Source organism: Phymastichus coffea, unplaced genomic scaffold, assembly GCF_024137745.1.
Source record: "Phymastichus coffea isolate CEN01 unplaced genomic scaffold, Cenicafe_Pcof_1.1 PCOF00003, whole genome shotgun sequence".
Classification (NCBI taxonomy): Eukaryota; Metazoa; Arthropoda; class Insecta; order Hymenoptera; family Eulophidae; genus Phymastichus; species Phymastichus coffea.
Genome location: NW_026706814.1, coordinates 1,697,508 through 1,725,072, shown reverse-complemented (window position 1 = coordinate 1,725,072; position 27,565 = coordinate 1,697,508). Strand labels below are relative to the sequence as shown.

The 27,565-nt window shown below is 44.1% G+C and overlaps 1 protein-coding gene across 1 annotated transcript in view; it reads right to left on the bottom strand.

Annotated features, from left to right (window-relative positions):
• Window positions 1-27,565, bottom strand: part of LOC131665443 (ubiquitin carboxyl-terminal hydrolase 7) — a 957,589-nt gene that overhangs the window by 327,635 nt on the left and 602,389 nt on the right. Inside the window, exon 14 of the mRNA XM_058937325.1 lies at window positions 16,221-16,443. Within this exon, the coding sequence (XP_058793308.1) occupies window positions 16,221-16,443 (223 nt within the window). The remainder of the gene's footprint in view (window positions 1-16,220; window positions 16,444-27,565) is intronic.

Genomic DNA, 27,565 nt, shown 5'->3' with positions numbered 1-27,565 from the left:
CAAGCATCCGCATGTAAACGCTCTACCGCTTTACCTATAACAACTCTTCTAGGTATAGTACATGCTGACTATATTACCTTTTGATTTAGCAAATAAGAAAAATATTATTATCAATTGCCTTTAATAATAATGAATGTAACTTTAAAGATACTTATCTTATGATTACCTTCTGCTTCCGCTGAAAAGAAATATAATAAGGATAAATAAAAAAATTGAAGATTACAGTTTATTAATAAATATATAATTTTTTGTTTGTTTATTCATACGTGATACACTGAAAAGTGCTGTTTTATTATTTATTATTGACAAGAGGACAATGCTTCAAAATGGACTGATCACTGCATCTCGTTGTGTGGCTCTGAAATGGATCGATCTCTGCAGCTCCTTCGTTGCCATTGATTTGAACATCTTGACAAATGCAAGGAAAAAAAGTGCACGCGCTATCAATGACCATACATTAATACCATTTACTGAATCTGCTCCACACTAATCTTCGCTACTCCCACCATAAATTATGCGTATATCCTCCTTACTCAAAGTTGTCGACCAATGACCGATGTGCGGTCAAGGTTGGCGGGAGTAACTAAAAACTACATTAATTCGCAACGTTACATTAGTGATAACAATGCAGAGTGAAAGTAACAAAGAAGTGCCGAGACTCGCGGAGGAGATGTTTTCGTTAGATGATAATGAGTGGCAGGATGCGCTGAATGTAGCCATAGAAGCACTCAACGAAGAGAACCGCGAAACAACGTGCTGAAGGAAAAAGAGGAGTTACTGTAAATACGGCTCCGAATATTAATATTTCGGAGGCTAAAACAGTGGTTATGCCGCTAACATCTCCGCCGTCAATATTGTACGTAATTCTCTCTCTCTCTCTCTCTCTCTCCCTCTCTCTCTCTCTCTCTCTTTTATTCTTTTTTAATATAAAGAGCAGAATCATTTTAATGTATATAGATATGCTCTTATTATTATGAACTTTTTATATAACTAACACCATTATATCAATAAAATAATAAAAACTATTACATTTAAATTTTATTAATTTATTAATTTATTAATATAATAATGGTATTAGTTGTACATAAATTTTATAATAATAAGAGCATATATGTTCATTATATTAAAAAAATTCTGTTCTTTATATTAGAAAAAAAGAATAAGAGGGCATGATTACGCAACCGAATAAACTGACGAAACTGAGGTGTCAAATAGATAGTCAAAACAATGCGAAAGAAAACTTGTAAGTACAAGAGAGTGAAATTAATTGAAAGAGAAGAGTGCCTGAGCGCAGCGACAATAACTATGCCCGGTGAACGCCAGCTTCTCTCTCTCGTTCGGACGCGCGACTCTCTTACTGTAAGTCCGAGTAGAGTTAATGTAACCAAACACCGCTTGAGCTACGACTCAACTCAACTCGAATGATCGCTCGGCCGTCTTGTTTACCTCGCTCGCCCTTGACTATTTCAAATTCTTCTTTCCGTTACGTCGAACTTCATTTCTTTCTCAATCGAAATATTACTAGTAATGAAATCGCGTCCTATCTCTCTCTTTTTCAAAACTATTAGGACAGCGATTTCTGCAGCTTTCCACAAGGGACGTCATGTAACACGTTTGTTTATTTAATTCTTGGCTTCGCAATTCACGTATCACGAACAGTCCAAATAACGACACATTACTAATTATTTTTAAAGGGAAAAGTACGAAAGGCGTATTTGCTTTGCCGTGGAAAGCGTCGATGGGCCCTCGTCGTCTTTATTCGACTCTTGGTTTCTATTTACAACGCTCAGATGTGACCTTACGCGTCGGAGGAAAAGACCATGCGATTTCGTCTCCATGCGAATGAATGCATCAAAAACTAAGCATCGCCTCACACTTACTCGTCAAACTGTCTTGGTAGACGCCGAACGACTCACCCGCACACACACCCGCCCGTCCGCGTCCCGCTAATATTTAACGAAGGAGAGAAGACGAAGTGGCGTACAGAAGGGGAGAGGGTACCTGACCTGAGGGAGAGGATCTCGCTGGAGTCCTGGTGAGCTGCCACTGTTGCCCTGATGCTCGTTGACGCTTCCGCGATCGCCCTCACTCAACCTCCTTCCACCGGTTACCGCTCCTGGTAGCGGAGATGACTACGGTTCGTCGCAGCCTTTCTTCTGATGCTTCTAATCGAGCACGTTCGCCGGCAATGAAATGGATGACCCCAAAAAGTCCCTTTTTACACTCTGGATGCTACACTGTGATTGTCTTTTCCTTTTTTTTCCACTCATGCCTACCCGCGCTCGCTTACCTTCTGTGGCATTGTCGCCCCTCCCCCTCATACTCAAAATCGGTCGAGCGCCGCCGGCTACATACACATGTGCGGATCACTTCGGCAACACTATTTCTCTCTCCTCTTCTCATCTATTGCCTTCAGCCGCTCCGACTACCGACGCCGATCAGGAATCAGACCTGAAACAAAGCCACATCGAGCGTCGATACTTGGTTCAAATTACCAAAACATCCATGTTAAAGCGGCGAAGGGGAAAGCACGTGGAAGAGAGAGAGAGAGAGAGAGGCGAACAAGGTAAGCGACCTCAACAATTGCTTCACCCGTCACAAGAGAAAAAATCATAAAAATCATTCCTCCTGCTGAATTGCATTCAATGCTAGGGATCGTAAATGCAACGATATTTACGATAGTTGTAGATGCCATGGAGAAAGAATTTAGAAAGATATAATTATTTGGTTAAAAAAATGCAACGTGAAAATAGAAGTAGTAGTATATATATATATCTATATATATATAACTATCATAATATATATGTAACTATCCGAATTATTGAAAATTATTTAATTTATATTTGACTATGAATAAATAAAATAAAATTACTATGAACACCATTTTTTTCTCAACGTTTTATCTTATGACCTTTACTTTAACTAAATTTTCAAAATGATCACGAGAACTAAAAAAACAGAACGTGTTACGATTTCAAACTCCACTGATTCTTACATAAAATGATGTAGGGAATCTAATCCCATTGAAGAATCTCCATTGACATACGTTTCAAGTTAAAATAAGTTACGAGGGGAGGTCAATAAGTCATTACAAAATCCAAGAGATGGCGCTTGTCACACTTAAATTATGATGTTTTTGGCAAGCAATACTACTAATTATATATCGTACAAAGTTTCAGCTCGATTCATTAAATCGTTGTTTTGTGAGCCTTGGTTCAACAAAAAGTTATTGGTTTATTTGAAAAATGGAAAACACAGAATTTCGAGCGGTGATAAAACATTTTCATTTGAAAGGCCTTACACCAAAAGAAATCACAGTTGAGTTCAACGCCGTTCATGACAAGTCTGCCCCTGTGTTTAAGACCGTTTATTACTGGGTAAATGAATTTAAACGCGGCCGTACAACAACAAAAGATGAACCTCGTTCAGGACGCCCCGTAGAAGTGAGTACGCACGAAATGGTCAACAAAATCCACGACATGGTGTTGAGTGATAGAAGATTAAAATTGCGAGAATTAGTTGAGGCTACAGGGGTATCAAAGGGTACAATCATTTTAATTTTGCATGAAAAATTGGGTATGGAAAAAATATCAGCAAGATAGGTGCCACGTTTGCTCACTGTTCAAAACAAACGAACCAGCGAGGTCACCTTTGAGGCTCTTTTGTGACGCATACGTCGTAATCCGGAAGACTTTTGGCGTCGACTCATAACTGTAGACGGAACATCTGTATATCACTACACTCCTGAAACCAAAGAACAGTCCAAACAATGGATTACCGCAGGAGAACCAGCCCCAAAGAAGGCAAAGACAGTAAAGTCAGCTGGCAAAATTATGACCACGATTTTCTGGGATGCGTATGGAATCATCTACATCGACTACTTGGAAAAGGGCCAGATGATCACTGGACAATATTATGCGTCATTATTAGGTCAGCTGAAACAAAAAATCACAGAAAAATGTCCTCACTTGAACAAAAAAAATGCCTCTTTCTTCAAGACAATGCTTAAGTTCACACGTGTGCAGTTTCGATGGCAAAAATTAACGACTTAAGTTCGAATTAATTGACCATCTACTATATTCGCCTGATTTGGCTCCCAGTGACTTTTTCTTATTTCCTAACCTCAAAAAATGGCTTGCCGAAAAACTATTCACGTCGAATGAAGAAGTCGCCAAAACAAATACCTATTTTGAGGGTTTTCAGAAATCATATTTTTCTAATGGCTTAAAAAAACTGGAAGGCCGTTTAATAAAATGTATCGGCCTTCAAGGAGGATATGTTGAAAAATAAAAAAAATTACATACGCAAAACCGTTTTTTCCTTCTTTTTGTAAAGACTTATTGACCCCCCCTCGTAAGATACATCTTGAATGTAGTTCTATGAAACTATATGTTCCTATGTTTGTGATCTTCAAAAGAATCTTCTGTATAATAACATCACATAACCTCGAAGCGACTTTGGGGGACATTATAGAAAAAAATAAAATACATATCTAGACGTTTCTCGTTCTTTTAAAATTTGCAATCCAATTTCAATTCTTGCAAAAGGGACATATTTGACCTTAAACTGACTATGATCTCGACCTAATTATATTTAACAAACCCCGGAATTAAATTCAGCGACACTCGAAATCATGAAAATACTAATAATCTCGTCTCAAATGATTTTTTTTTAAATTTAATCTAAAACCTGACCTACTAGGATGAAACGGATCCTGGATTCAAATTCAGCATGTTAAAAGACATTCTATTATATGTATATCATTTTTTATAGAAACGACTTATTTTCTTGTGCGTCTGTGTTATTTGACTTGTAACACGTACGTTAGTAATTTAAGCCCGAACAACGTTGCGTCACAAATTATTTAAGGAGAAAGGCTCGGAAGGCGCATTCGCTTCGTCGCGAAAATATAACGAGGGCTATGTCGTCCGGTAATATCGATAATCGCAATTTAATCAATTACAAGAGAGACAGGTTTAAACAGAATAAACTCATCAATTCAATTATTTTACTCTTTATTGCTACAATAATATACATTCGGCGTTGACGTGTGCGTCGGCCGAGTCCGGGCTAAGTTCGTTCCGTGCGAATTAACGCACAGGAAACAGAACGTCACCTTACAACGTATCTCGCGAATTCCGCGAGGGCGATGGGAGTTCACGCATGCAACCGCTCGTCCGCGTCCGGCCTATACGATGCTAGGAGAGAGAGAAATCGAGGTACGCACCGAGAAACAAAAAGGGTACCTGACCTTGAGAGGGAGCGCTGCTGCGGAAGTCCGCGTCCTCTGAGCAAACGATGTTGTCTTCGAAAGGCGGGATTCTGGATGCAGCCGGTCTTCCTTCTTACTGATGGTCGTTCAATGGCAATCAACTACTCGAACACTCACTGATGCTAGTCACAAGGCTTGAATAGCTGACAATTAGTCACTGGTCGAAACCCTACTGAGTGCGATCTCGCGCCTTCCGCGATTTCTTACGCGCCCCTCCCTATAAGTACTCAAAAACGGCCGAGCGCCGCCGGCTACGCACACATGTGCGGCTCATGCCGGCGACACTATTTCTCTCTCTCCTCCTCTGCTCCCCGCTCACGCCTATCCCTCCAACGCCAGGCATCTCCGCCGATCTGGAATCAGACCTGCAACAAAGCCACATCGTGCGTCGATACTCGATTTTACTCAACCAAGACCGATGTGGCAGCGGCTCAGGGGAAGGCACGCGGAAGAGAGAGAGAGGCGAACAGGGCGATCGAATTCTACGATCGATTCGCCTGTCACACCCCCTCCCAAGTCCAATGATACCCCCCAGATCATCGGTGGACGACCACCTCGACCTCCCCAGCACCGCCGTCATCGGCCTCGGGAACTCAGAGGGACACAAACGGAAATATAACATAAGGGCAACACTCGCACACGCCAACAATCAGACTCAACATTCACTCCAATTAAATATAACCTTCACCACTACTCACCCCATTTGCCTTAGTTGGTACTCCGGGCATCAGGCGTGCTGGCTTGCAACGCAAAGCGTCGCAGCCGTACCATCCTGATGTATTCGGCCGTGGTGGGGCGGCTAGGATTAACCGCCCCAGCCAATCTACCTAGTTCTTCGGCCTGTTCGTCCGCCCACGGCTCTTCAAGCGTCGACCCTACCACCTCCGCTCGAGGCCGAAGAGGCTCCTCAGAGGGACCAGGGGCAGGATCAGCCCTCTCCGCATCGTCGCTGGATCCTGGCGGAGTGCGCCGCAGGGCAATCTCGGCGTCTCGCTGAAGAGAACCCGCAGCCTGGTGTTCTAGCCGCGCGTCCTCTCGCAGCCTTAAGACTGCATCGTCCGGACCGGCCCGCTCAGCTTCGAGAGCTCGTTTCCTCTCGATTCTTTCTCTTCGGAGACGGCCACCACGCCGCTGATTTTTCTTACGCGGCTCGGTTGCAGTCTCTTCTCCGGCCTCCTCGCCACGAGCCCCTCCACTCTTTTCACTCGTTGGTGTAGGTCCATCCTCCTCCTTGGGCTGCCGCTCTCCAGACGCCCTCACTGCACCGTCGGACCGCGCCTGAGTCCGTAAATACTTGTCGTACGCGGCCGCGCATCGCACGCAATGGGCAACCGTCACGTCCAGGCGCCCACAATTCCGACAGCACTCTCGCGGATTCGGCGGCTCCGGGCACCTCGAGCGGCGATGCTCCCCAGTCCTGCAATTGAAGCAGGTGAACGGCCGCACGTCCAATTCCCGGTCGAAAGGCACCGAGTTCAGGCCGGCCAGAAAGGTGCCCGTCAATCGGCCCATCACCACGTCCTCCTCCCTGGCTCCTACAGCTGGAGTCTCGACGGAAAAGGCGTCCCGCAACGGAGGCCGCGAGCCCTCACTCGACGCAATCGGCCCGTCCTCCCCGCCTCGCCGCGGCTCGGGTCGGACAGCAGCAGGCAAGCACGGAGTCCCCGGCGGAGGCGACCTCCCTTCAGGAGTCTCCTACATTAGTTGGCGGTGATGGGGGAGAAACCCAAAACCGGCTCGGCCCCGTCCGTCTCCCGGATCCACCGCCCAGCCCGGAACACCAGACGCGGCAGCTCGGCCACCGACACCTGACCGGCCGATTCGCGAGGTTCCAGGGCAGGCCTCGCGGAGACCCCTTCATCACGGTCACCACGGCCACCCGCCATTGGCGTCCCAACGAAACGCGGAGGCGAAACACGCGCCTCCCTAGGGCGACGGGGGCAGTGCAGCCCACGGGCTCGTCCTATCTCCAGTCTACGTGGACGCCTCCCCAATGCTATCGCCTCCGCGGACGCCTCGCCATGGAAACGGTGCGAATTCACGCACTCATTTCCCGGTCCAGTGTCCTCGGTGTGGCGGTGGCCGATTCGAGCCTCCAGGCTACTGGTTAACGGCTGCTCCGGTTCCTCCGCGCTGGCCTCAGTCAGAGGCGAGACCCAATTGCTCGCTGAGAAATCCGGGCCCTTGTTCTTCTTCTTTTTCTTCTTGCCGCCGCCCCGCTGCTCCTCCGCGGTCCTCCTCCGGGCCGACGCTCAGGACGCGATAGGCCGAAAGCTCAGCGACCATGGCCACGGCTCGCCTCAGCACTCGCGTACCTCGGGTTTCTAGAGTCCCGGGAGCCGCCTCTCCGGTCGTGCATTCCAAGCAGCACGGATCCGGGAGCACTTCTTCTCCATCACCCTCCATGGAGCCGGCAAGCGGCTGCTCGGGCCGAGCCAAAGGTGACGAGGGCTCGGCCACGCTTGCCTCCGTTTTCTCGGGTTCTGGGTCCGCCGTCCTGTTTCGTCCTGAAGAAGGCTCGCTCCTGACGCCTATTTCGGCTGTCAGAGCGGCCAACGTCGTAATTTCATCCTCCATCTGTAAATTTAAGGTTTATTAGTTATTTAGTCTTTCTTCGGTCAAAATCAGTAATAAAAAAAACAATTAAAAGAAGAAAAACGAAAATACAATCTAACCCGTCCACTTCATTACCCGACGGCGGTCGGTCGCCGTTCGTTGCCCACACCGCGCGGCGGAACGTAATGCTTCAAGTCCTTCACGTGGACCATAGGGATCCGATAGTTATTGTCAGTCTCCAACTCTTATATCACGTTCGAGATTTTCTTTACTATTTTATACGGTCCGGTGTATTCGGGGTCCAGTTTCGCGTTCCTGCCCATCGCAGCACACGACAACGAGTAGTTCCTCCGCCAAACTAAATCGCCTACTCTAAATACTACGTCCCTTCGCCTCTTGTCATACTCTCTCTTCTGTCTTTCCTGCGCTTTCTCGATATGACGTCCCACCAAGTCTCGCAAAGCATTGAGTCTTTCTAATCGGTCCTGCCAAATTTCGGGTTTAATCCTGATCACGGGAGAACGCCGCTCTATTTCCCTCCTTAAACTTTTCACCGGCCGAGGATTCCGACCGAAGTTCAGGAACGCCGGCGTAACCCTAGTAGACGACTGAGTCGCGGTGTTAATCGCGTGTCTGAATTCGTGCAGGTAGCGGTCCCAAGTCCGGTGATCGTTGTCCACGAACATAGCTATCATCGTCTTCAGCGTCCGGTTAACTCTCTCTACTGGGTCACTCTGCTGATGGAAAGGGGGACAGAACACATGCTCAACGCCGTATTCTTGGAGCGTATCCTGAAACGCCTTGCTCTGATAAGCTTTCGCGTTATCACTAACCAAATACTCGGGCGTTTCCCATCGAAACAGGATCATGTCCTCAAACGCGTGCGAGAGCGACTTTCCGTCCGCGGAGATCAACGGTTTGAGCTCGACCCATTTAGTAAAGAGGTCCTGGAATACTACCATGTACCGAAATCGGTTTTTACTTCGCGGCAACTCTATCATGTCCGTCGCAACCACCACCCACGGGCACTCAATCATCCGCCTTCCCATCAACCCCTTCGGTACTTTCTGCTCGACCTTATATTTTTGGCAAACCTGACACTGATTTACGAACGTCCGCACGTCATATCGCACCCCTGGCCAATAATATTCCCTTATTACCCGATCGCACGTCTTGTCCTGTCCAAAATGTCCGGCCGAAGGCGCACAATGGGCGTCCCGCAAAACCCTTTCCCGATACTCGAGCGGAACAACCATTCGCCAGCACTCCTCACGATTGGTAACTGGATCAAGCAGATAGTCTGTCATATAGCGATACAACAGGCCGTCCTCTACCTTCCAATTTTTATATTTCTCCGGCCGCTCCTGGACTTCTTGGCATCTTCGCTGGAACCAAGAGTCCTTGATTGTCGTAAATTCGCCGACCTCTGCTTCGTCCTCAAACTCGCGCGAGAGTGCATCCGGGACATGGTGCAAGGCACCCTTCCTATGCACTATCTCGCAATCGAGCTGTTGAAAATCCAGCACCCAACGCTCGAGTCGGCCGGTCAAATCTCGCTTGCTCAAAAGCCTCGTCAACGCGCTATGATCCGTCACTACTACGAAGTGAAATCCCTCGATATACGGCCTAAACTTCTAAACTGCGAATCGAACCGCCAAAAATTCAATCTCGCTTACCGTATATCGTTTCTCATGCGCGTTTAACATACGAGTCGCATAGCAAATCGGGTGTTCCCCATCCTCAAAAATCTGCACTAAACACGCTCCCACCGCGTATGACGAACCATCGCAATGCAGATAAAACGTCCGCTCAAAGTCCGGTCTCGCCAGCACAGGAGCCTCAGTGAGCGCTCTTTTCAGTCGCTCAAAGGCTTCCTGTTGCTCCTCGCCCCAAACCCACGACTGATCTTTCCTCAATAACTTCGTGAGCGGTACCTTTATATCACTCTCGTTTTCGATAAATCGCGAGTACCAACCCACCATACCCAGGAATCTACGAAGCTGCTCTATCGAACGAGGCGCCGGGTAGTCCATAATCGGCTGAATCCGATCCGGGTCCGGGCGCAGGCCCTCACCGTCCAACCTATAGCCAAGATAGGTCACCTGCGTACAAAAGAAGTCCGACTTTTCGAGGTTGATCTCCAACCCTACCTCAACTAAACGCCGCAGTACTCTTTCTAACCACTGCATGTGGTCCTCGAAATTCGCGCTCACCACCAATAAGTCATTCATATACCAGAACACGTTATGCGCGAACTCCGGTCCGAATAGAGCGTCCATGAAGCGTATAAACGTCGCGGGCGCGTTTACCAGGCCGAAGGGCATTCTTTCGAACTCCCACAGCCCCAACCCAGGAACCGCAAATGCCGTAAATTGTTTACTGTTTTCGTCCAAAGGGATCTGCGAAAACGACGACCTAAGATCAACCTTCGACAAAAATACGGCGCCACGCAATCGATCCAGAATCGAGTCGAGACTGGGCATCGGGTACGCATCGATTTTTGTCACTTTATTCACCGGACGGAAGTCCAGACAAAATCGATACGTCCCGTCTGCCTTTTTCACCACGACCGGTGCGCTACTCCACTGACTATCTGACGGCCGGATTACCCCTGCATGCCACATTCTTGTCGTCTCCTCCTGGGTAAACTTCAAGATCGGCGGCGACATCCGGCGTATAGGCGTTTTGATCGGTCTCGCATCCCCCACGTCTATTACGTGTTTAATCAAATTCGTCACAGCCGGAGCAATTCCGGGTTCCGGTACGATGCGGTGCACCAACGCCAACACCCGCTCACGTTGCGCGCTCACGTAACTCACGAGTCCCGCACACTCAGCGAATACGTGCGCCATCCCGTCCTCATTATTCGCGAAGGGAATCCATTCTCGCGAGCCCCTCGGTCGCCATTCCCGTCTCTCGATGCTGATATCCTGCATCCACGCATTCCAAAAATCCGCGCCTAAGATCAGGTCATGCGCACACTGCGCCACGGCACACGCGATCAGCGTCCCGCTCTTTCCCCCTATCTCGAGGCACAATTTCAGATCGCCCAACGGGTCCGGTTCCTCACCCGACACTCCTCTTACAAATATCGTTGGCGGCCTCAACCGTGACCTAAACCTATTTGCCAATCCTGGGCCCACCACCGTAACCTGCGCACCTGAATCCAACAACGCAAGATAATTTTTCCCATTTATTTTGATAGCTAGAAAAAATCTATTCTCTACTACGGCCACCTGGGCCACGTCATCATCTTCACGCGGGCTCGCTAACCGATCATCCGAGCCTGGCTCGGCTCTTCCCTCCGCTACCACGGAAGGCGTCTCCGCCACCCTCGCACGGCTCGCCGGATCCTCGCCCACCGATCCCTGTCGCATCACTCTACTGTACCGCTCACCGGTGTCCGAGAGCTTGTCGAGGCTCGCGGTGGTTCCATTTCTCCGCGCCCCCCTCGCGCTCCATCGGACCCTTCTCCTACTTGAGGCGCACCCGAGGGCCCCAGGGAGCGTCGCGGCGACTCGTCGGCCCCGCGCTCAACCCGCGCTCGCTCGGATCGCTCACTCATCTTTAGCGCATCCGAGAGCAGCGGGGAGCGTCGTGGTGACTCCTCAGCCACGGGCTCAACCTGCGCTCGATCGGATCGCTCTCTCACTACTCCGAACTTCCCTCTTCCGACAGGGCAATCTTCCCTTCTTTCGCTTCCTATCGCTTTCCCGAACTGGACATCCTCGAGATCCGACACGTTCAACCGCTCATAACGGCGCGACAGACTATTCCAAAATTCCTCTGACCTACTCTTAGCTATTTCCGGATATGCGCCTCCAACTCCGCGCGCCGTTCCCTCAATCGCGCCATTCTTATTCTGGTCCGGCGCCTCGGCCGCGAATAACAACGCAGCCTCCCCGGGCCCGACCTCCTCACTCCCATTGATCTTCCCGTTACCGGTTCTCGTTGCGCGAGCCACCCTGTTCCGGTGCAACTCAAGCGCCAACCGCGCTCGCCCGAGCAGACTTAAGCAGGGGTCGACGAGCGAGTTTCGGCCCCCGCCTGCGAGTTTCCCTGTTGCGCCAGACCATCCGCACACGTAGGGCAGTTCTGGAAGACCACCCCCGCGGTCCCGCAAACCTGGCAGCTAACCGCGGCCCCCGGACACGCATTAGCAAAGTGCCCGGCCTGCCTACACCGATAACAGGTGGGGAGCGGCCTACCTCCCTCGCGATTAACGCGATTCGGACACTGCGAGCTCCTATGTCCCCTGCCTCCACACGTGAAACAATTACCTCCGAACGCGCGCGAACTCCCGCCAGCGCCATCACCGCCTCGCTGCGCGCCCCTCTGCTGGGGAACTAAACTTGGCGGAACCGAGGACTGTGTCCGTGCCGCATCTGGATCCGCCGGAACGGCCGAGGGTGCGGAATTATTCGCACTGATTCCCCCGCCGGCTCCGGAATCCGAGGTCGGCCCGCCACCCTCGCCGGGCTGCGCTGTAGCCGTGAGTACGTCGCTCTTGGACGCGTCACTACTCTTTCCTTTTGACCGCCTCTTAGAACGTCGCGCACCCGATCCGTCCTCCGGCGTCACCTCGGCGCCCTTTTCCGCCTCCAACACCGCGGTCCTTGCCACCTTTCTCGCTGGTCCCGCTGAGCTTCGATACGCCGCGTCCTGAACCAGCATGCTGTCGGCCGCCGGAGGTGGCCGCCACTTCTTCTCCCTTGCCCGCTGACGCTCAAATTCGCAGCCCACCCTCTTCAGTTCCTTGAGCGTAGCAAACGACTTCCCGTACAGGTACCTCGCGAAGGTGGGATGCAAGCCTTCTTTGCAAATCGCCACCTGCCTTCTCTCCGACGGAGGCCTATCAAAACGGCGAACGATACATTGGAAGGCGGTCAGGTAATCACCCACCGTCTCTCCCTCTGCCTCTGTCCTTAACCGTAACTCCTGGTATAAATCCTCCGAATATAATTATAATGCCTTCCGAATTCCTCCTTTAAATCGGTGAGAAACTCCCCGAGGGTTCGCCAAGTATTTTCATTATTACGGTACCAGAGCGCCGCCTTCCCCGTTAATATTATGCCTACTGCCCGGAGTACTTCTTCATTTCTTAACCTGTAAAAATCCTGGCATTTCCTAATATCACTTGTGAAACCATCCACATCCGCTCCCCCGTCGCCCGAAAACTTCAGCGACCAAGAGCGAAAGACCTTCACCGAGTCCACCGGTTTATAACGTCGGGGTGACGCAGACCTGAGCGCCTGCAAGTACTCCGGCGCTTCGGTCTGCGACTGACCAACCCCGCCTCATCCGGCCCGTCCTCATCCGAACTCGGGGACTCGCTCCAACTATCTTCCCAGTCGCTTGCCGATGGGCACCTCGGCCTGTACTTCTCCCTAAATTCCCCCGGGTCGGCAAACCATGGCCTGGCCCGCGGCGATGTTCCCTCGGTTTTCACAGCGTAATTCTCTCGCGAGCCGCCCTTCAACAGTTTACTAACTAAATCTTCCCAATTCTTCATGGCCTCTGCAACCTCGCGTGGCAGTGCCGGGGTGCTCGTTCTCCGGTCGAACGACCCCAATACTCTCTCCTCGGTGGCGTCGCTTTCCACTTTGGAGAAAAATTCGTCTTCCGAAACCGGCTCACGCGAGCTACTTTCTCTCCGCCGGCGCGACGCAGAGCGAGATCGTCGCCCCTCTCGCGCCCGTCTACGTGGCGTCCGAGTCGTCGTCACGTCCCCGGCGCGCGGCGCATCCCGCCTATCCGCCTGCATCCCCAACGCGGCCTCTTCTACGCGATATAAATTATTCGCGCTTTCCGATAATGCTGCACGTACTTCCCTCCGCATAACTAAGCCAGGCAGGCTTGTGACGATGTTCCACGCTTGTCCGAAAACGCTCGGCCCCCCCGCGGCACCCCGGAACGCCATCTCTCCGTGAGACGCCAACTCTCTCCTCGCATCGGCGGGAGCCGTCGCCCCATCCTGTGACGCAATTCGGGCGCTATCCTGCCCGTCCTCACTCCTATGCTCCGGCCCACTTCTCTGCGCCGCTACCGGCGGCGGCCGCTCGTCCGAGGATGCCAAGCTCTCTCGCCTGCGAATTAACGCAGGCTCGATCCGGCCTTCCAGACGTCCATTACTCCCCTCGCCTCTATCGGGCTGCAGGTCCATGTTGACCTCACGCGATTCCTCCCGCAGAATGGCCTCCGACGGGCCCGGCATAACCCCCGACTTAAAGTCACCCGGACTCAGGGGCGGATTAAGCTCCGGTCGTTCACGCGAGATCATGTAGCGCAGCATGCGCTCCTGAATTTCCCCGAGGCTACCCGTCACGCTCAGGCCATAGCTCTTAAGGAGACTCAGCAACTCCGCGGGCGGCGTTTCGTTGATTCGCCGCTTAAGAGCCCGCACCGACCTATCTTTTAATATTTTGCGCATAATCGCGCCCGCCGTCCCGCTTGGCGGCATCCTGACAAGCCCCCTGCTTCTCACACCGCCCGAACGCTCGATCTACTATCACGCTCGCGATGTGGGCACACCCGGCGACCGCGTCGCGCAACTGTCCAATTATAAAACGAAATTAAACAAACAAAAAAAAACACTAACGACCAACACTAACTTGCCCTAAATTATCGTCCGGCCAATTCTCATCAACGGCGGATGCGACTTCTACGCATTCGCTTTCTTTCGTTTGTCCGTTACTTAATCAATAATATAAAATAAACTTTCAGGCAGTGCGAATTATACGCACTGCTCTGCGTCCTTAATCTCAAAATAAAAACACAAATACTAACTACTCTCTCTCTCGTCGCGGCTCCCAGGCAAGGGCGCACCTTTATAATCCGCTGATCAAAACAGATTAGTACCCAATGGCCATACCGTTTAAGCATCTAACTAACTACACTGACAACACCCGCTTCTTAAATGGACTCGTCTAGCCGTCCTTTTACTGGCCGTATACCATGGGTATAGTGAACAGTGGCCTTCGACACGTTAGGTCGATGACTCACTCGCCCGTGCCTGAGTATAGCGACGACAACACAACCATGCTACAATTTCGGCCTCGTATCTCTCTCTCGATCGGCGCTCTCTGTGAACCCGCGATGAGGAATGTAAACAAACACCGCTCAAGCCGCGACTCTACGCAGCTCGGCCGATCGTTCGATCACCTCCCCTCTCGGCCTCAACCGACTTTTTCAAATTCTTTTGTCTACGCGAATTACTTTTCTATTTTATAATTTCGCGTCTTGTCTCTCTTTCTCGCGATCATCTCAATCCCGATTTCCGCGATTTCCCCACAAGGGATACCATGTAACACGTACGTTAGTAATTTAAGCCCGAACAACGTTGCGTCACAAATTATTTAAGGGGAAAGGCTCGGAAGGCGCATTCGCTTCGTCGCAAAAATTTAACGAGGGCTATGTCGTCCGGTAATATCGATAATCGCAATTTAATCAATTACAAGAGAGACAGGTTTAAACAGAATAAACTCATCAATTCAACTATTTTACTCTTTATTGCTACAATAATATACATTCGGCGTTGACGTGTGCGTCGGCCGAGTCCGGGCTAAGTTCGTTCCGTGCGAATTAACGCACAGGAAACAGAACGTCACCTTACAACGTATCTCGCGAATTCCGCGAGGGCGATGGGAGTTCACGCATGCAACCGCTCGTCCGCGTCCGGCCTATACGATGCTAGGAGAGAGAGAAATCGAGGTACGCACCGAGAAACAAAAAGGGTACCTGACCTTGAGAGGGAGCGCTGCTGCGGAAGTCCGCGTCCTCTGAGCAAACGATGTTGTCTTCGAAAGGCGAGATTCTGGATGCAGCCGGTCTTCCTTCTTACTGATGGTCGTTCAATGGCAATCAACTACTCGAACACTCACTGATGCTAGTCACAAGGCTTGAATAGCTGGCAATTAGTCACTGGTCGAAACCCTACTGACTGTGATCTCGCGCCTTCCGCGATTTCTTACGCGCCCCTCCCTATAAGTACTCAAAAACGGCCGAGCGCCGCCGGCTATGCACACATGTGCGGCTCATGCCGGCGACACTATTTCTCTCTCTCCTCCTCTGCTCCCCGCTCACGCCTATCCCTCCAACGCCAGGCATCTCCGCCGATCAGGAATCAGACCTGCAACAAAGCCACATCGTGCGTCGATACTCGGTTTTACTCAACCAAGACCGATGTGGCAGCGGCTCAGGGGAAGGCACGCGGAAGAGAGAGAGAGGCGAACAGGGCGATCGAATTCTACGATCGATTCGCCCGTCACAGACTTAGCATCCCAAAAGATATTACAAAGAAAATTTAAGTTATAAATAGTTGCTCTATAGATAAATTACATTATTTATACAACTTATTTTCAAATTATATTGTTATGTCATAAATATTTGATACCTGAAATAATCTCGACAAGTTGGAAGCTCATAAGAATCAGTTTCTTGTTCTTCTTTTTGAAATACAATTATATCACCGTCCATTAATTCTTCCAAAACTTTCTCTAACGGTTCAGAAAGATTTTCTATTTTTTCAACCATATTAGGTTTTATTTCTTCATATAATATTAGATTTGTAGTTTGTGAATAGCCAGCCCGCTTATTCAGTATCGGTAAAAGTTCCTCTGTAAAAAGTGTACACTTATGTTTATTTAATAATAGATTGTATTGTTGCGATTAGAACAAAAAATAAGAAGCCAGAAAACTGTATCTACATGAAAAATAAATCAGTAATTAATATTTTTACAGTGAATACAAGAGTAATCTTATTAGGATACAATCTGATCAATAAAATTGATTGCATACGAAACCTTCATTTTTAGAACGATTCTGTACAGGATAAAGACAAATGTGACAAAGATATAAAGGTAGGTACATAAAAAGAAGATCAACATAAATATGTTATGCTCAATATTGTTAGCAACCTCATAGGCATTTATTCAAGCAAAGTAAAAAATAGTAGATTAAAATTTTTTAAATTTAATTCTTTAATATTCTATCCCCTTGAATGTCAATATTAGCGACCACACGCACGCGCGCGCGCGCACACAGACACACACACATCACTGACGTTTCATATCAAACGTGCCACGGAGCTGCCGAGAAATGATATGCACTAATATTAAAGTTATAGAACTCAACATTTTCGTAATTTTATTTAAGAAATTTCGTAAGCTCTAACAAATAATATATGACGATTAAAAAAATCAAGATAGAGATACCAATATGACGGCTGAAAGCATGACAAATTATGCTAAAAAGGTTTCATTAAAACTAATATCAAAAAAATTTTTTTTCACCTAAAAATATTTATACTATATGTTTTCGAGGTCACATCCGATAGAGCTTAAAATTACGAATATTTTTAGCGCTATAACTTTTAAATCGGTGCATACCAATTCTTGATAACTCGGTGGCACGCTCTCTCGTGTACATATCGTGTCTCGCTACTGATCTCTAGGGCGCCTTCTCAAGCGCTTCCCGTCGGTACATTTTTGGATGTCTGTGCATCAGCCTTGTAGGTAGCGATAGTTAATGTGTGGCGCTCAAAATGTCGTAGGTGGTGCGCTAATGCTTGGCACAGCTAATTGCCGTTTGCTGCCTCATTCACAATTTTCTGGTCGTACCAAGTGTCAGCTTCTTCGAAGTATTTGTGGTAGTGTTCGAGTGTATAATGTATCCTTAGTTTTATTCGCGTGAAATTTCGTTGCGTTTTCCGTTTGATTTTCTCGTCCTTTTTCTCAAGCCGGCAACACATTGTCGGGAGTGTGTATGTGCGTGCACTCTTTTTTTCTCGTCAGCCGTCAAATCGCTTTTCGACTTATTGTGACGTTTTTTCGGGCGTGGGTGGACGAATTTGGAAATAGAAAGGTATTTCTGTTAGATTGCAAGTTGGGCTCTAATTATTTGTTTGATTACGAGGGAATAATAGACGGAGATGGCTTTCCTGTGGCGTTTCAAATAGTTCAATACTCTCAGGTTAAGCCTTGTAATGCACAACATTACAACTTTCAGCATTGAATAGAATATAGACTTGGCAAATAGTAATTAATTTATTTAATTAATGGGTATCATTTTGGCAATAGACATGTTATGATGAGATACCATAAACTTTATAGATAGTATTCTGAAAAACTTTTTTTTCCGTGGATAAATTGTTTTACAAATATGAATGATATCCTATTTTGTTGTGCAAAGGAAATGACATCCTATTGTGTAATGCAAAGTTTGCGACTCAAAAACTAGATGTGATTACATGGCAATTAATGTAAAAATAAATTTAAAAAAATGATTTCTTCATACTTTGATAAAATTTGTTTTAATGAGGTATATTCTATTCTTTTAAATTATTTTATAAGATTTTTTCAATTTATCCTATTTTTGATTTGAATTGAATATATTTTTTCTTTCAGATTATTATTACAACCATTTATCAACATCTATAATGTGTTTGTTTGCGCTTATAGCCAGTGGCTGGCTGCTTTCATTTAGCTCCTTTAAGCACATATGTAATTTATTTTAATAATATACATTTATACACATGTATAAAAATTAATATAGAAAATAAAATTTTATTCGAAAAAAAAACTATAATAAAAATCAATTTTATTATTATATATTTACTTGAATTATATACATATAATTCATATATGAAACTAGAATATTACGACTAAGCCAAATGCAATTTATCGTTATAAAATTAGTTAAGTAAATAAGTAACTACTTTCAAATAAATCAAAAATTAAAGGTAACCACATTGACCTATTTCTCTGTATTTTGCATACATATTAGATTAAATTTTATACTATTATTCAACCCAGAAATACATGATCTCATAAAAATATTATGTCAAATTCAGATCATCCGTGGCTGAAACCATTTCTTTACGACTTAGTATATTGTGACGGTAAACGTCTTATTAGCGCTGACAGCCCAACCATGCGGCTGCCTGCGAGGGCAGCACCTATCGGTTCGGGAAAGATGTGACGAGGGAATTCGGCACGCGACGAGACGGAACACGCGCGTATGAAAATGAACTAGTCGAGGATTAGCTATTGATATCTCCAGCTGGACTTGAAGATTAGGATCCGTACACTCAGCTACTGCTAATAACGATCAGAGTTTTTCCCGAGTTTTCTTGGAGTGCTAGGAGGATTAGCTATCGATATCGCCTGATAGAGTCAACTGATAAGGATCGAGAGGAGCTGTGCCTGACCTAAACCAGAACGATGCGTGCTAGTGTGCGTGAGTGAGCAGTTTCGCCATCGAGGGCGAAACCGAAAACGCGAGATACCTTGTAACAAAGACTAACTTTTCCGCAACTAGGGTGCGAACTTTTACTCTCGTGCTACCGTACAACTGCTAATAAGGTAAGCTGGCCAGCTTAATTTCGCGATTGTAATAGAATTGATAATAACTAATCTTTCGTACTCAATAAGAATCGTGCGATCCGACACTGCATATTATTGTCGCGCGCACGTCTTGTAAACATAAACACGCGGGCCGAATACATTGTAGACTTTAGAGAAAATAAACGATCTCGCTTGTGATATTAACCATAATTCTGATATTATTATTTTGCGTTAGTAGAAAGTTGGTTGACTGACACCCGTTCCCTCCTGCTCTCCGATTTTCGAATTTGAACGTGTAGATAATCACGCGCGCTCTTCGATGCGATCGCGCGCATAATTAAGTAAACGGATAGCTACCTCGTTACAATATATACAAATATTACATAGATGCTCACTGGATAGCTTTTTATTACAATACGCATTTTATTCATATTAATGATTTGTGGAATTTAAATCAGTTATATATTTACCATAAATAGTTCTCAATGCAATTATTTCCTTGTTTAACTAAAAATAGAAAGAGAGAAAATATTTCTTGCACGAATGCAATGTTAAAGAAACAATAATAACTTTAGTATTTTAGCCATTTACCACATCTATTTTTATTAGGCGAAATCCTTAAAAAATCAATTATGATTATCAAAAAATAAGGAGTCATCTTTACGACGTTTTAAAATCATAATTTGATACTTTTTCCACTTATACACATTTATTCAACATTGGTTAAAAGCAATTGATAAAATTTGTATAAATCTGTCATTACTAATTAGAGAAACCAATGTGAAATAGAACATTCGTGCACTAAACAGAACAAGCAAATAAATGAAATGAATAATAAGTATTATAATCTAATGCTTCTAGAAAGTCATTCATATTCAATGTACATATAATATAATGTACATGTATGAAAAATCGTCGGTTTGCCTAATTACGATATGGTTTCTTGTTATGCAAATACATCGATTCATAGTTTATTGAACTGTATATCAATTAAAAGAAATCTGGATAATAACACTGAAGATAATAATACCCCAATAATGTCAATGTAATCAGAACCAGTGTTATAATAGGTTTAAGAATTTTTGTTAATATTATGAACCGGAAACTTGTTCAACGAGATGTACCAGAATTCATTTTCATCAGTCATTTTCTTAGCAAACCCGAAAAGTCACGGCCTTTAGTTGAGTATAATTTCTGCCCATGTTTTAGACGTGTTAACAAAAAATTCAATCAAGTGCATGCACTTACCAGAAAATAAATTAGCTTGTTATATTACATGAATTAATTGACATAAATTTAAGTGCCTCTGGCTATAACTGATGTTGAATGCACGTTTTGTAAAGAAGGGATTATTTTATGAGTCGATAACTGTTACTACTAATAATTGCAACGGAGAATCTCGGCTAGGCCGATTTCGTCCGTTTGGCTCTCGCAAATATCCGTGCGCCGCGCCAAGCTAAGAGTGTGTGCGTGTGGCATGCACACTCATGCTTAGATTTTTGCTTTCGAGGTGTTGTTTACGGGCTGAGCTGACATCTGGAGTGATCGAGATGGCGCAGAAGAAGAGAGAGAGAGAGAGAGAGAGCGCTCGAGTTGCGGATCATCGCGGAAAATTTGAGAGTCTCTACTAGGCTTTGAGCAGAGAAAGTCGTGCGCGCGGATTAAAACCGAAGTCAACGGTTTTCCGAAGTTGCCCCTGCGACCACGTCAACGTTTTCGTTTTCGGAGATACGCCCGGTGCGCGGACGAGTATTAGGGTGTGTGGCTGGGTCGCACCCAGCCGTGTCCCAAAGGATACACGGTACCGGTGTGTATGGGTAACCGGCGAGGTGCACGGGCGCGCGCATGAGTGGACTTTAACACTGATGCTGTACCGAGTAATAGAAGGACAGTGAAAGCAACAACAACAGCAATCAACGAGTGGAACAACAGAGTAAAGCAGTAAGATTGATAAAGCGAACGAGAGGACGAGCAAGAGGACAAACAACGAGACAAATAAATAATTTGTGCGGACGGCCGCGAGCTAGCCAGACAGGAACGGTCGCATATTCTCCGTTACATAATAAAATTTTAGTTGTGCAAGTACAACTTTTTGCATGAGGTGGAGCAAAAGTTATGAAAATAAACAATTTTATCCTTTACATTATTACAAAGTATATTTATATTAATAATAAAATATATTTCATTCAAAGTGTAAGAGCTCACTAAGGAAATATGCTAAATAATGGACACTATTTTAACATTTTATGACAAGTTAAATATTAGTTCTCGATTAATAACACAGCCCGACGTGAAACTTGCTCATTAGATGAGAGTAGTTATTTCTGATAGATTTTGAGTCTCTGAATTTGAATCTGATCTTAGAATTACTCTATTATATCAAGTTTTTTAATATCCTAATCTGAAAGTGCAAAAATTCTGTTTTTCGCTGTTTTTGAGGTACAATAACATATTGAATAAGTTTTTTTTTTCGGAAAATTGAGTACGTTATCTTAAAGGAATACTCTTCCCTCTAGAACTCTTTTATTAAGTTTCGCATATCTCTTTTTCTGTCAAAGATATCATTATTTGAAGTTTACCGTTATAGCGATTTCGTTAAAGCCTGAAAATAAAGTGAGTCATTTAAAAAATCGATGTAACGTATTTTATTATCATTTGGATCACCGAATCAATACTCATTATTGAAACTGCACCGTAACCTGAGCATACCCTGATATCCTAGTCTAAAAATTCGGGAAAACCCTATTACCCTATTACGAACCTTCATGAGACGTCTTTTCTACAGATATAAAGATAATATGGATGATTGAAATCGTATTTTTTATAGAACAAAGCATTACAGGACACCTTTAAATACTTAACCTATATTCACTGATACCGTAGGCATTTGAGCAGACGTCGGTTCAACGATGAACACTTTAACCTACAGCGATGCGAGAGTCTCTTACAACCCAATTTCCTTGATCCACAAGTCCGGTAACCTACTGGCTTTCAACTCCAGACCCTCACGATAAGAAGAATACATTAACCAAGTTTTGCCTGCTTGAAAAAATTACAATCCGTATACAGGGAGTGAAAATACAGGATAACTAAAAAAAATTACACTAAAATCTAATTACATTGTTTTTAAACAAAAAATTTTACATATTTTACATTCGGTAATGTTTATAGTGATGATAAAAAACCATTTACCAAATTTGTCGTTCGAAAAACTTTACGACCCTTATAAGAGGGGTGAGAATGCAGTGAAAACACGATTTTTCACACAACACTTAATCTACGAACCCTAAATTCACCAAATTCCAAGTTCACTATAAATAAATGTCGAATGTTTGTAGCAGCAACATGCGTTTTCAGAACGAACCGCGAGAAGGTATCAATCACTGAGTCCTCTTTTTGTTTTTTTTGTCTATTTTTTAATTTTACTAGTATTATTGCTTTTAAAGTTTGAAGCAATATACTATTAGTATTATGTACGATTGTTGTAATTTTATTGTTCTTGAAAATACTTAGTGTTTTAATTTAAAAAAATCTATTTAAAAAAATCAGTATCTTAGGTTTTTATATCGGCAGAAATATAAGCTTACTAGTCTGTCATTTATGCACAAGTATTACATAATCACGTTCGAGTAACCAATAATAGTCAGCTATCATGACAGAATCTCATACTCCTGGATACCTACCTCAATAGCTAATGGATCATGGTAAAATCTCTCTCCCTACTCATCACTTACATCACCTAAATTTCCATCCACAAAGAAATCAAGATATTCATGCAAAAAATGTAGTTCTTGAATCGTACAGCATCCTAGATCTTTAAATTTTTGTAACATATCTTTTACAAGCTCCTTGTAATTGTTTTACTTTTATTTCCTAAGAAACCATTAATGACTTTTCAAATGCAAAACCAGGCATTTTTTCTTTGATAGACATAGTTTTCTTGAAATCGTCATCTTTACACAGCAATTTAATTTGAGGTCCAATAAAAATTCCTGGTTTTATTTTTCCGTCACTAAGTTTCGGAAATTTTTCTTGTAAATACTAAAAATATGCACTTGATTGATAGAGCGCTTTTACGAACTGCTTTATTAGACTTCATTTTATATGCAGTGAAGATAAGAGAATGTTTTTTGGATCAACTAACGCTTTGTGAAGGATGTTCATGGATCCGGGTATCAGACTTTTCCTACTAATCTATTTCTTTTTTACATAGTGCTCCTTATTAGCTATACTAGCCCACTCACAGATGAAACATGGGTATTTTGTGTGTCCACTTTGTTGTCCTAGAAGAATGGATATGACTTTAAACTGACATATCTTCGATTTATGTTTTTTATAATCTATTTTTTCAAGAAGCAGTTTCATGTTTTCATATATCTCATCTAAAACTGTTGAATATCCAATAGAAACGAACACATACATATTTCCATTATCAAAGAAAGCTGCCATCGAACTACGGGTAGAGGAATCTATAAAAAGTTTCCACTAATCTGGATTATAACTTTTGATGCCTAAAGCAGCCATTAAACCTAAAACATCGTTGCAAAAAATTAATAACTCCGTCTCCGTAAAATATTTTAGAAATTCTTCCTCGCGATTTTTGTAACAAGTATAAGTTACCTCGGAAGAAAGCGCAGCCCTTTCTTGCAATCTTGAAGCTGTTCAGAAATGCAGCGTTTCTCTTTTACCTCATTGTATTGGTAATTTGTAAAGGATAAAGTGCCGTGTGGTCGACGAGCACTAATCTTTGAAATCTAACCGCGAGACAACCTCGGCAAAAAGGGTACAGGCGTGGCGCATATTATCAGTCGAGGTGCCCACACGTGTCCAGCAGATGCAGCATTCTGCGATGTCAAACCGATAACGTCTGGCGCGGCTCGACTGACCCAAACACCAGAAACTTTTCCCTTAATTTTCTTGGCGACAAAGGAAGAGAGCTCGTCATCGTTCTCTGACAGGGCACAGCCAGTTAGTCTGTCGATAGACAGCGAGAGAGTCGCTTCACAGTCCTGCATTGTTAAGTGTTGGTTCAATTTCTTCTCTTGCCATACCCTAGCTCCGTTCATTTTGATCAGTGTAGTGCATTAATACTTCTTGAGTGTTAGAACGAGTGTGTGTAGTGCAAGCCCGTGAAGCTTTGGACTCAGCCCTACACGGCTGTAGTGGGTCACGCCCTAGCTCGTCCCCGAGAGCGTTACCTCCACGCGGCCGCTGTGCTCAAATTCCACGTGGCGGCGAGGGCTGTCCCCGTCCTCGAGACGTCGAGGTCGCCTTAGGTGGTCACCATAGTGGTGCGCTCTTCCACTTTCGCTGCGGCATCGTAGTATCTACGCACATCATCCAAGAGCTCTCTGGGTTTCGTTAATGTGTGTCTGTGTGTATGTGTGTTGCGTCGTGGGTAAATGTATTAAGGTTTGCGATTAATTATATTATAGTTATATATATACATATTGTTTTTAACGTTCGCCTTGGGCTTTTTCCCCACTTACGACTAAGGTTTTTTACGCCCTTGACGAGCGTCAGCGTTGTTCATTTATCATACGTTAATTAAATTTCTAAATATAATAGAAATTAAAGTACCCTTGTCAACTTATTGCACTAACCCTACTTCCTTCTCTTTATTGATCTTTCGCGAACTCTCAGCGGATTTAATTAATTGTAAGTAAAATTTTAAAACAGAAGCTGACAGCATCGACTCATTTTTCAAATTTCCTAAATCTCGATTTAAGTCATTCAAATCAACCTGATTAAATGTACAAGGCTTACTAAACGATGAGCGCAGTTCGTTACTACTATAAACAACTTCAAATTCATTTTCATCTTTGTTATCTTTGTATCTCTGTTCTCTTTCTTCTTCTTCTTGTTCTTCTTGTTCTTCTTCTTATTCTTCTTCTTCTTCTTCTTATTCTTCTTCTTCTTCTTCTTCTTTTTCCTTTTCGTTTTCTTCTTCTGCTTCCACTTTGATTTTTGGAACAGGAATGGGATTTTTATGTGTATGACAAGTAGATCTTGTAATAGATTGTACGTTTGCATATTTAATAGTGTGTTTATCTTTGCTATTGAAGGTACTAATTTGTTTACCACCGTGACATAAACAAAAAACGCAATCATCAACGTGATTTTTTGATTTTCACCATACTGTAGGACTGCCAAATGTCATACACTTTCTTTTACCATTTTTTCAGTGTGTTAAACCTACTTTGTATGTATTGCAAATCATGTTAGGAACACAAGTTTTGTTTAAAATGGTCAATTTTATATTAAAATACTCTTTATACAATAATTTGATAGACGTTGTTATGAATTTACGTTGTTTAATTGGGACGAAATCACCATAGACATTACAAAACTTCTGCGGGTCATTCAAATACTGTCATGAAGACATTTTTTATAAAAAATTTAAGATTTTGACTTAAAATAATATCGAAAAAGCCGTTTAATACGTAGTGGCAAGAAAATGTCTTTATTACGTTAATGTTATCTGAAGATTTTCAGGTTATTATATTGATAGAAACAGAGCTAGTATTTTCAGTTTCCAAACTAACTTGATATAAATGATGAAGGTCCGCCATTCACAAACATACAAGTATTTGCTACGACGAAAAATACAAGGATAAAGATATCCAATTTCATTGAAAATAAAATTCTAATTTAACAATAGCAACTTTACTACTTTATGATGTGAACATAAATAAGAAGTAAAAGTAAGTAATAAAACATAAATTAAAAAGAAAAATGACAAACAAATCAATATAATTAATTAATGAATAGCACTACAAAATAAATAAATAAACACTTGAAATGTATCGTAAAACAAAAATAATTGACTTTATCTTTGCGAGGAGTTCTCAATATTTTAAGTAATTATCCGTTAGCTTGCCGATCAAACACGATCTCTAACACGGATAGCAATATTTGCACTGCTAGTATCAAGTTACACTGCTAGTATCAAGACTGCATCCCTTGAGCTATCTAGTAAAGTAGAGCAAACTCTGCTATTCCACGAGACGAAGATGCTAGCCACCTAGTGGATGAAAGTTGAACTTGTTAGAATAGCGCCTGCCTCGAAGTTATCGGGCTGATGGGTCGAAGAAATCGTGTTGTAAGAGTCTCATGTAGCGCTTTAGCTTAAAGTGCTCATCATTAAACCGACGTCTGCTCAAATGTATACGGATCAGTGGATATAGGTTAGGTATTTAAAGGTGTCCAGTAATGCTTTGTCCTATAAAAAATACTATTTCCATTATCCATACTAGCTTTATATCTGTAGAAAAGACGTCTCATGAGTGTTCGTATTAGGGTATTAGGGTTTTTCCGAATTTTTAGACTAGGATATCAGGGTATGCTCAGGTTATGGTGCAGTTTCAATAATGAGTATTGATTCGGTGATCCAAATGATAATAAAATACGTTACATCTATTTTTTAAACGACTCACTCTATTTTCAGGCTTTAACGAAATGGCTATAACAGTAAACTTCAAATGACGATATCTTAGACAGAAAAAAAGATATTCGGAAACTAAAAAAAGAGTTTAAGAGGGTAAGAGAGCTCCTTTAAGATAGCGTGCTTCGTTTTTTAAAAAAAAATTTATTCAATATGTTATTGTACCTCAAAACAGCGGAAAACAAAATTTTTGCACTTTTAGATTAGGAAATTAAATAAACTTGATGTGATAAAGTAATTCTAAGATCATATTTAAAATCAGTGACTCAAAATCTACCGGAAATAACTAGTCTCATCTAATGAGCAAGTTTCACGTCGGGCTGTGTAATTAAAATGTTGAAGAAATATTTTCCCCAGCTACGTAATAAACGCTTATGTTCTTTGTTACAAGTTATGCAAGATACAAAATATTTGTATAATTAAGAATTTATATTTGACGACATAATTTCAACCGACATAAATATTATAGGCTCATCAGTAAAAAATATATTTTCAACATGAAATTTGTATGTTCGAGAGATAAAACTTGTGGCAGGGAATTTCGGGGGTGTTGACCGCGCTCCGATTTCTTCCGCCACAAGGCCTGTTTGGCTCTACCCCCGATTATTTAGGGCGCCAGACCGTCGGCTGATTACGGCGATCGTCGGGGGTAAGGCCAGTAGGGTTACGCGTATCCCGGTCTGCCTAACGGCGACTGCGTAGAGTGGGCAGATGGGGGGAATACGCGTGGTATCCTAGCTTCAGGCCTTTGGTGTCCAACTTTCCTTCGATTTCTCCTTGACTAGGGTACACCGGCAGCTCAGATGATGACTCCTTAAGTCAGGTCGTGAGGACGTTCGAAATCGCGCGTATTTCACCTAACGAGTGACCCGAAAATATAGCGAATTAGTGAAACCCGTATGTAACCGCTCGCGGCTGAAAATCGCTAGCATGCAATAATGGTGGGTTATC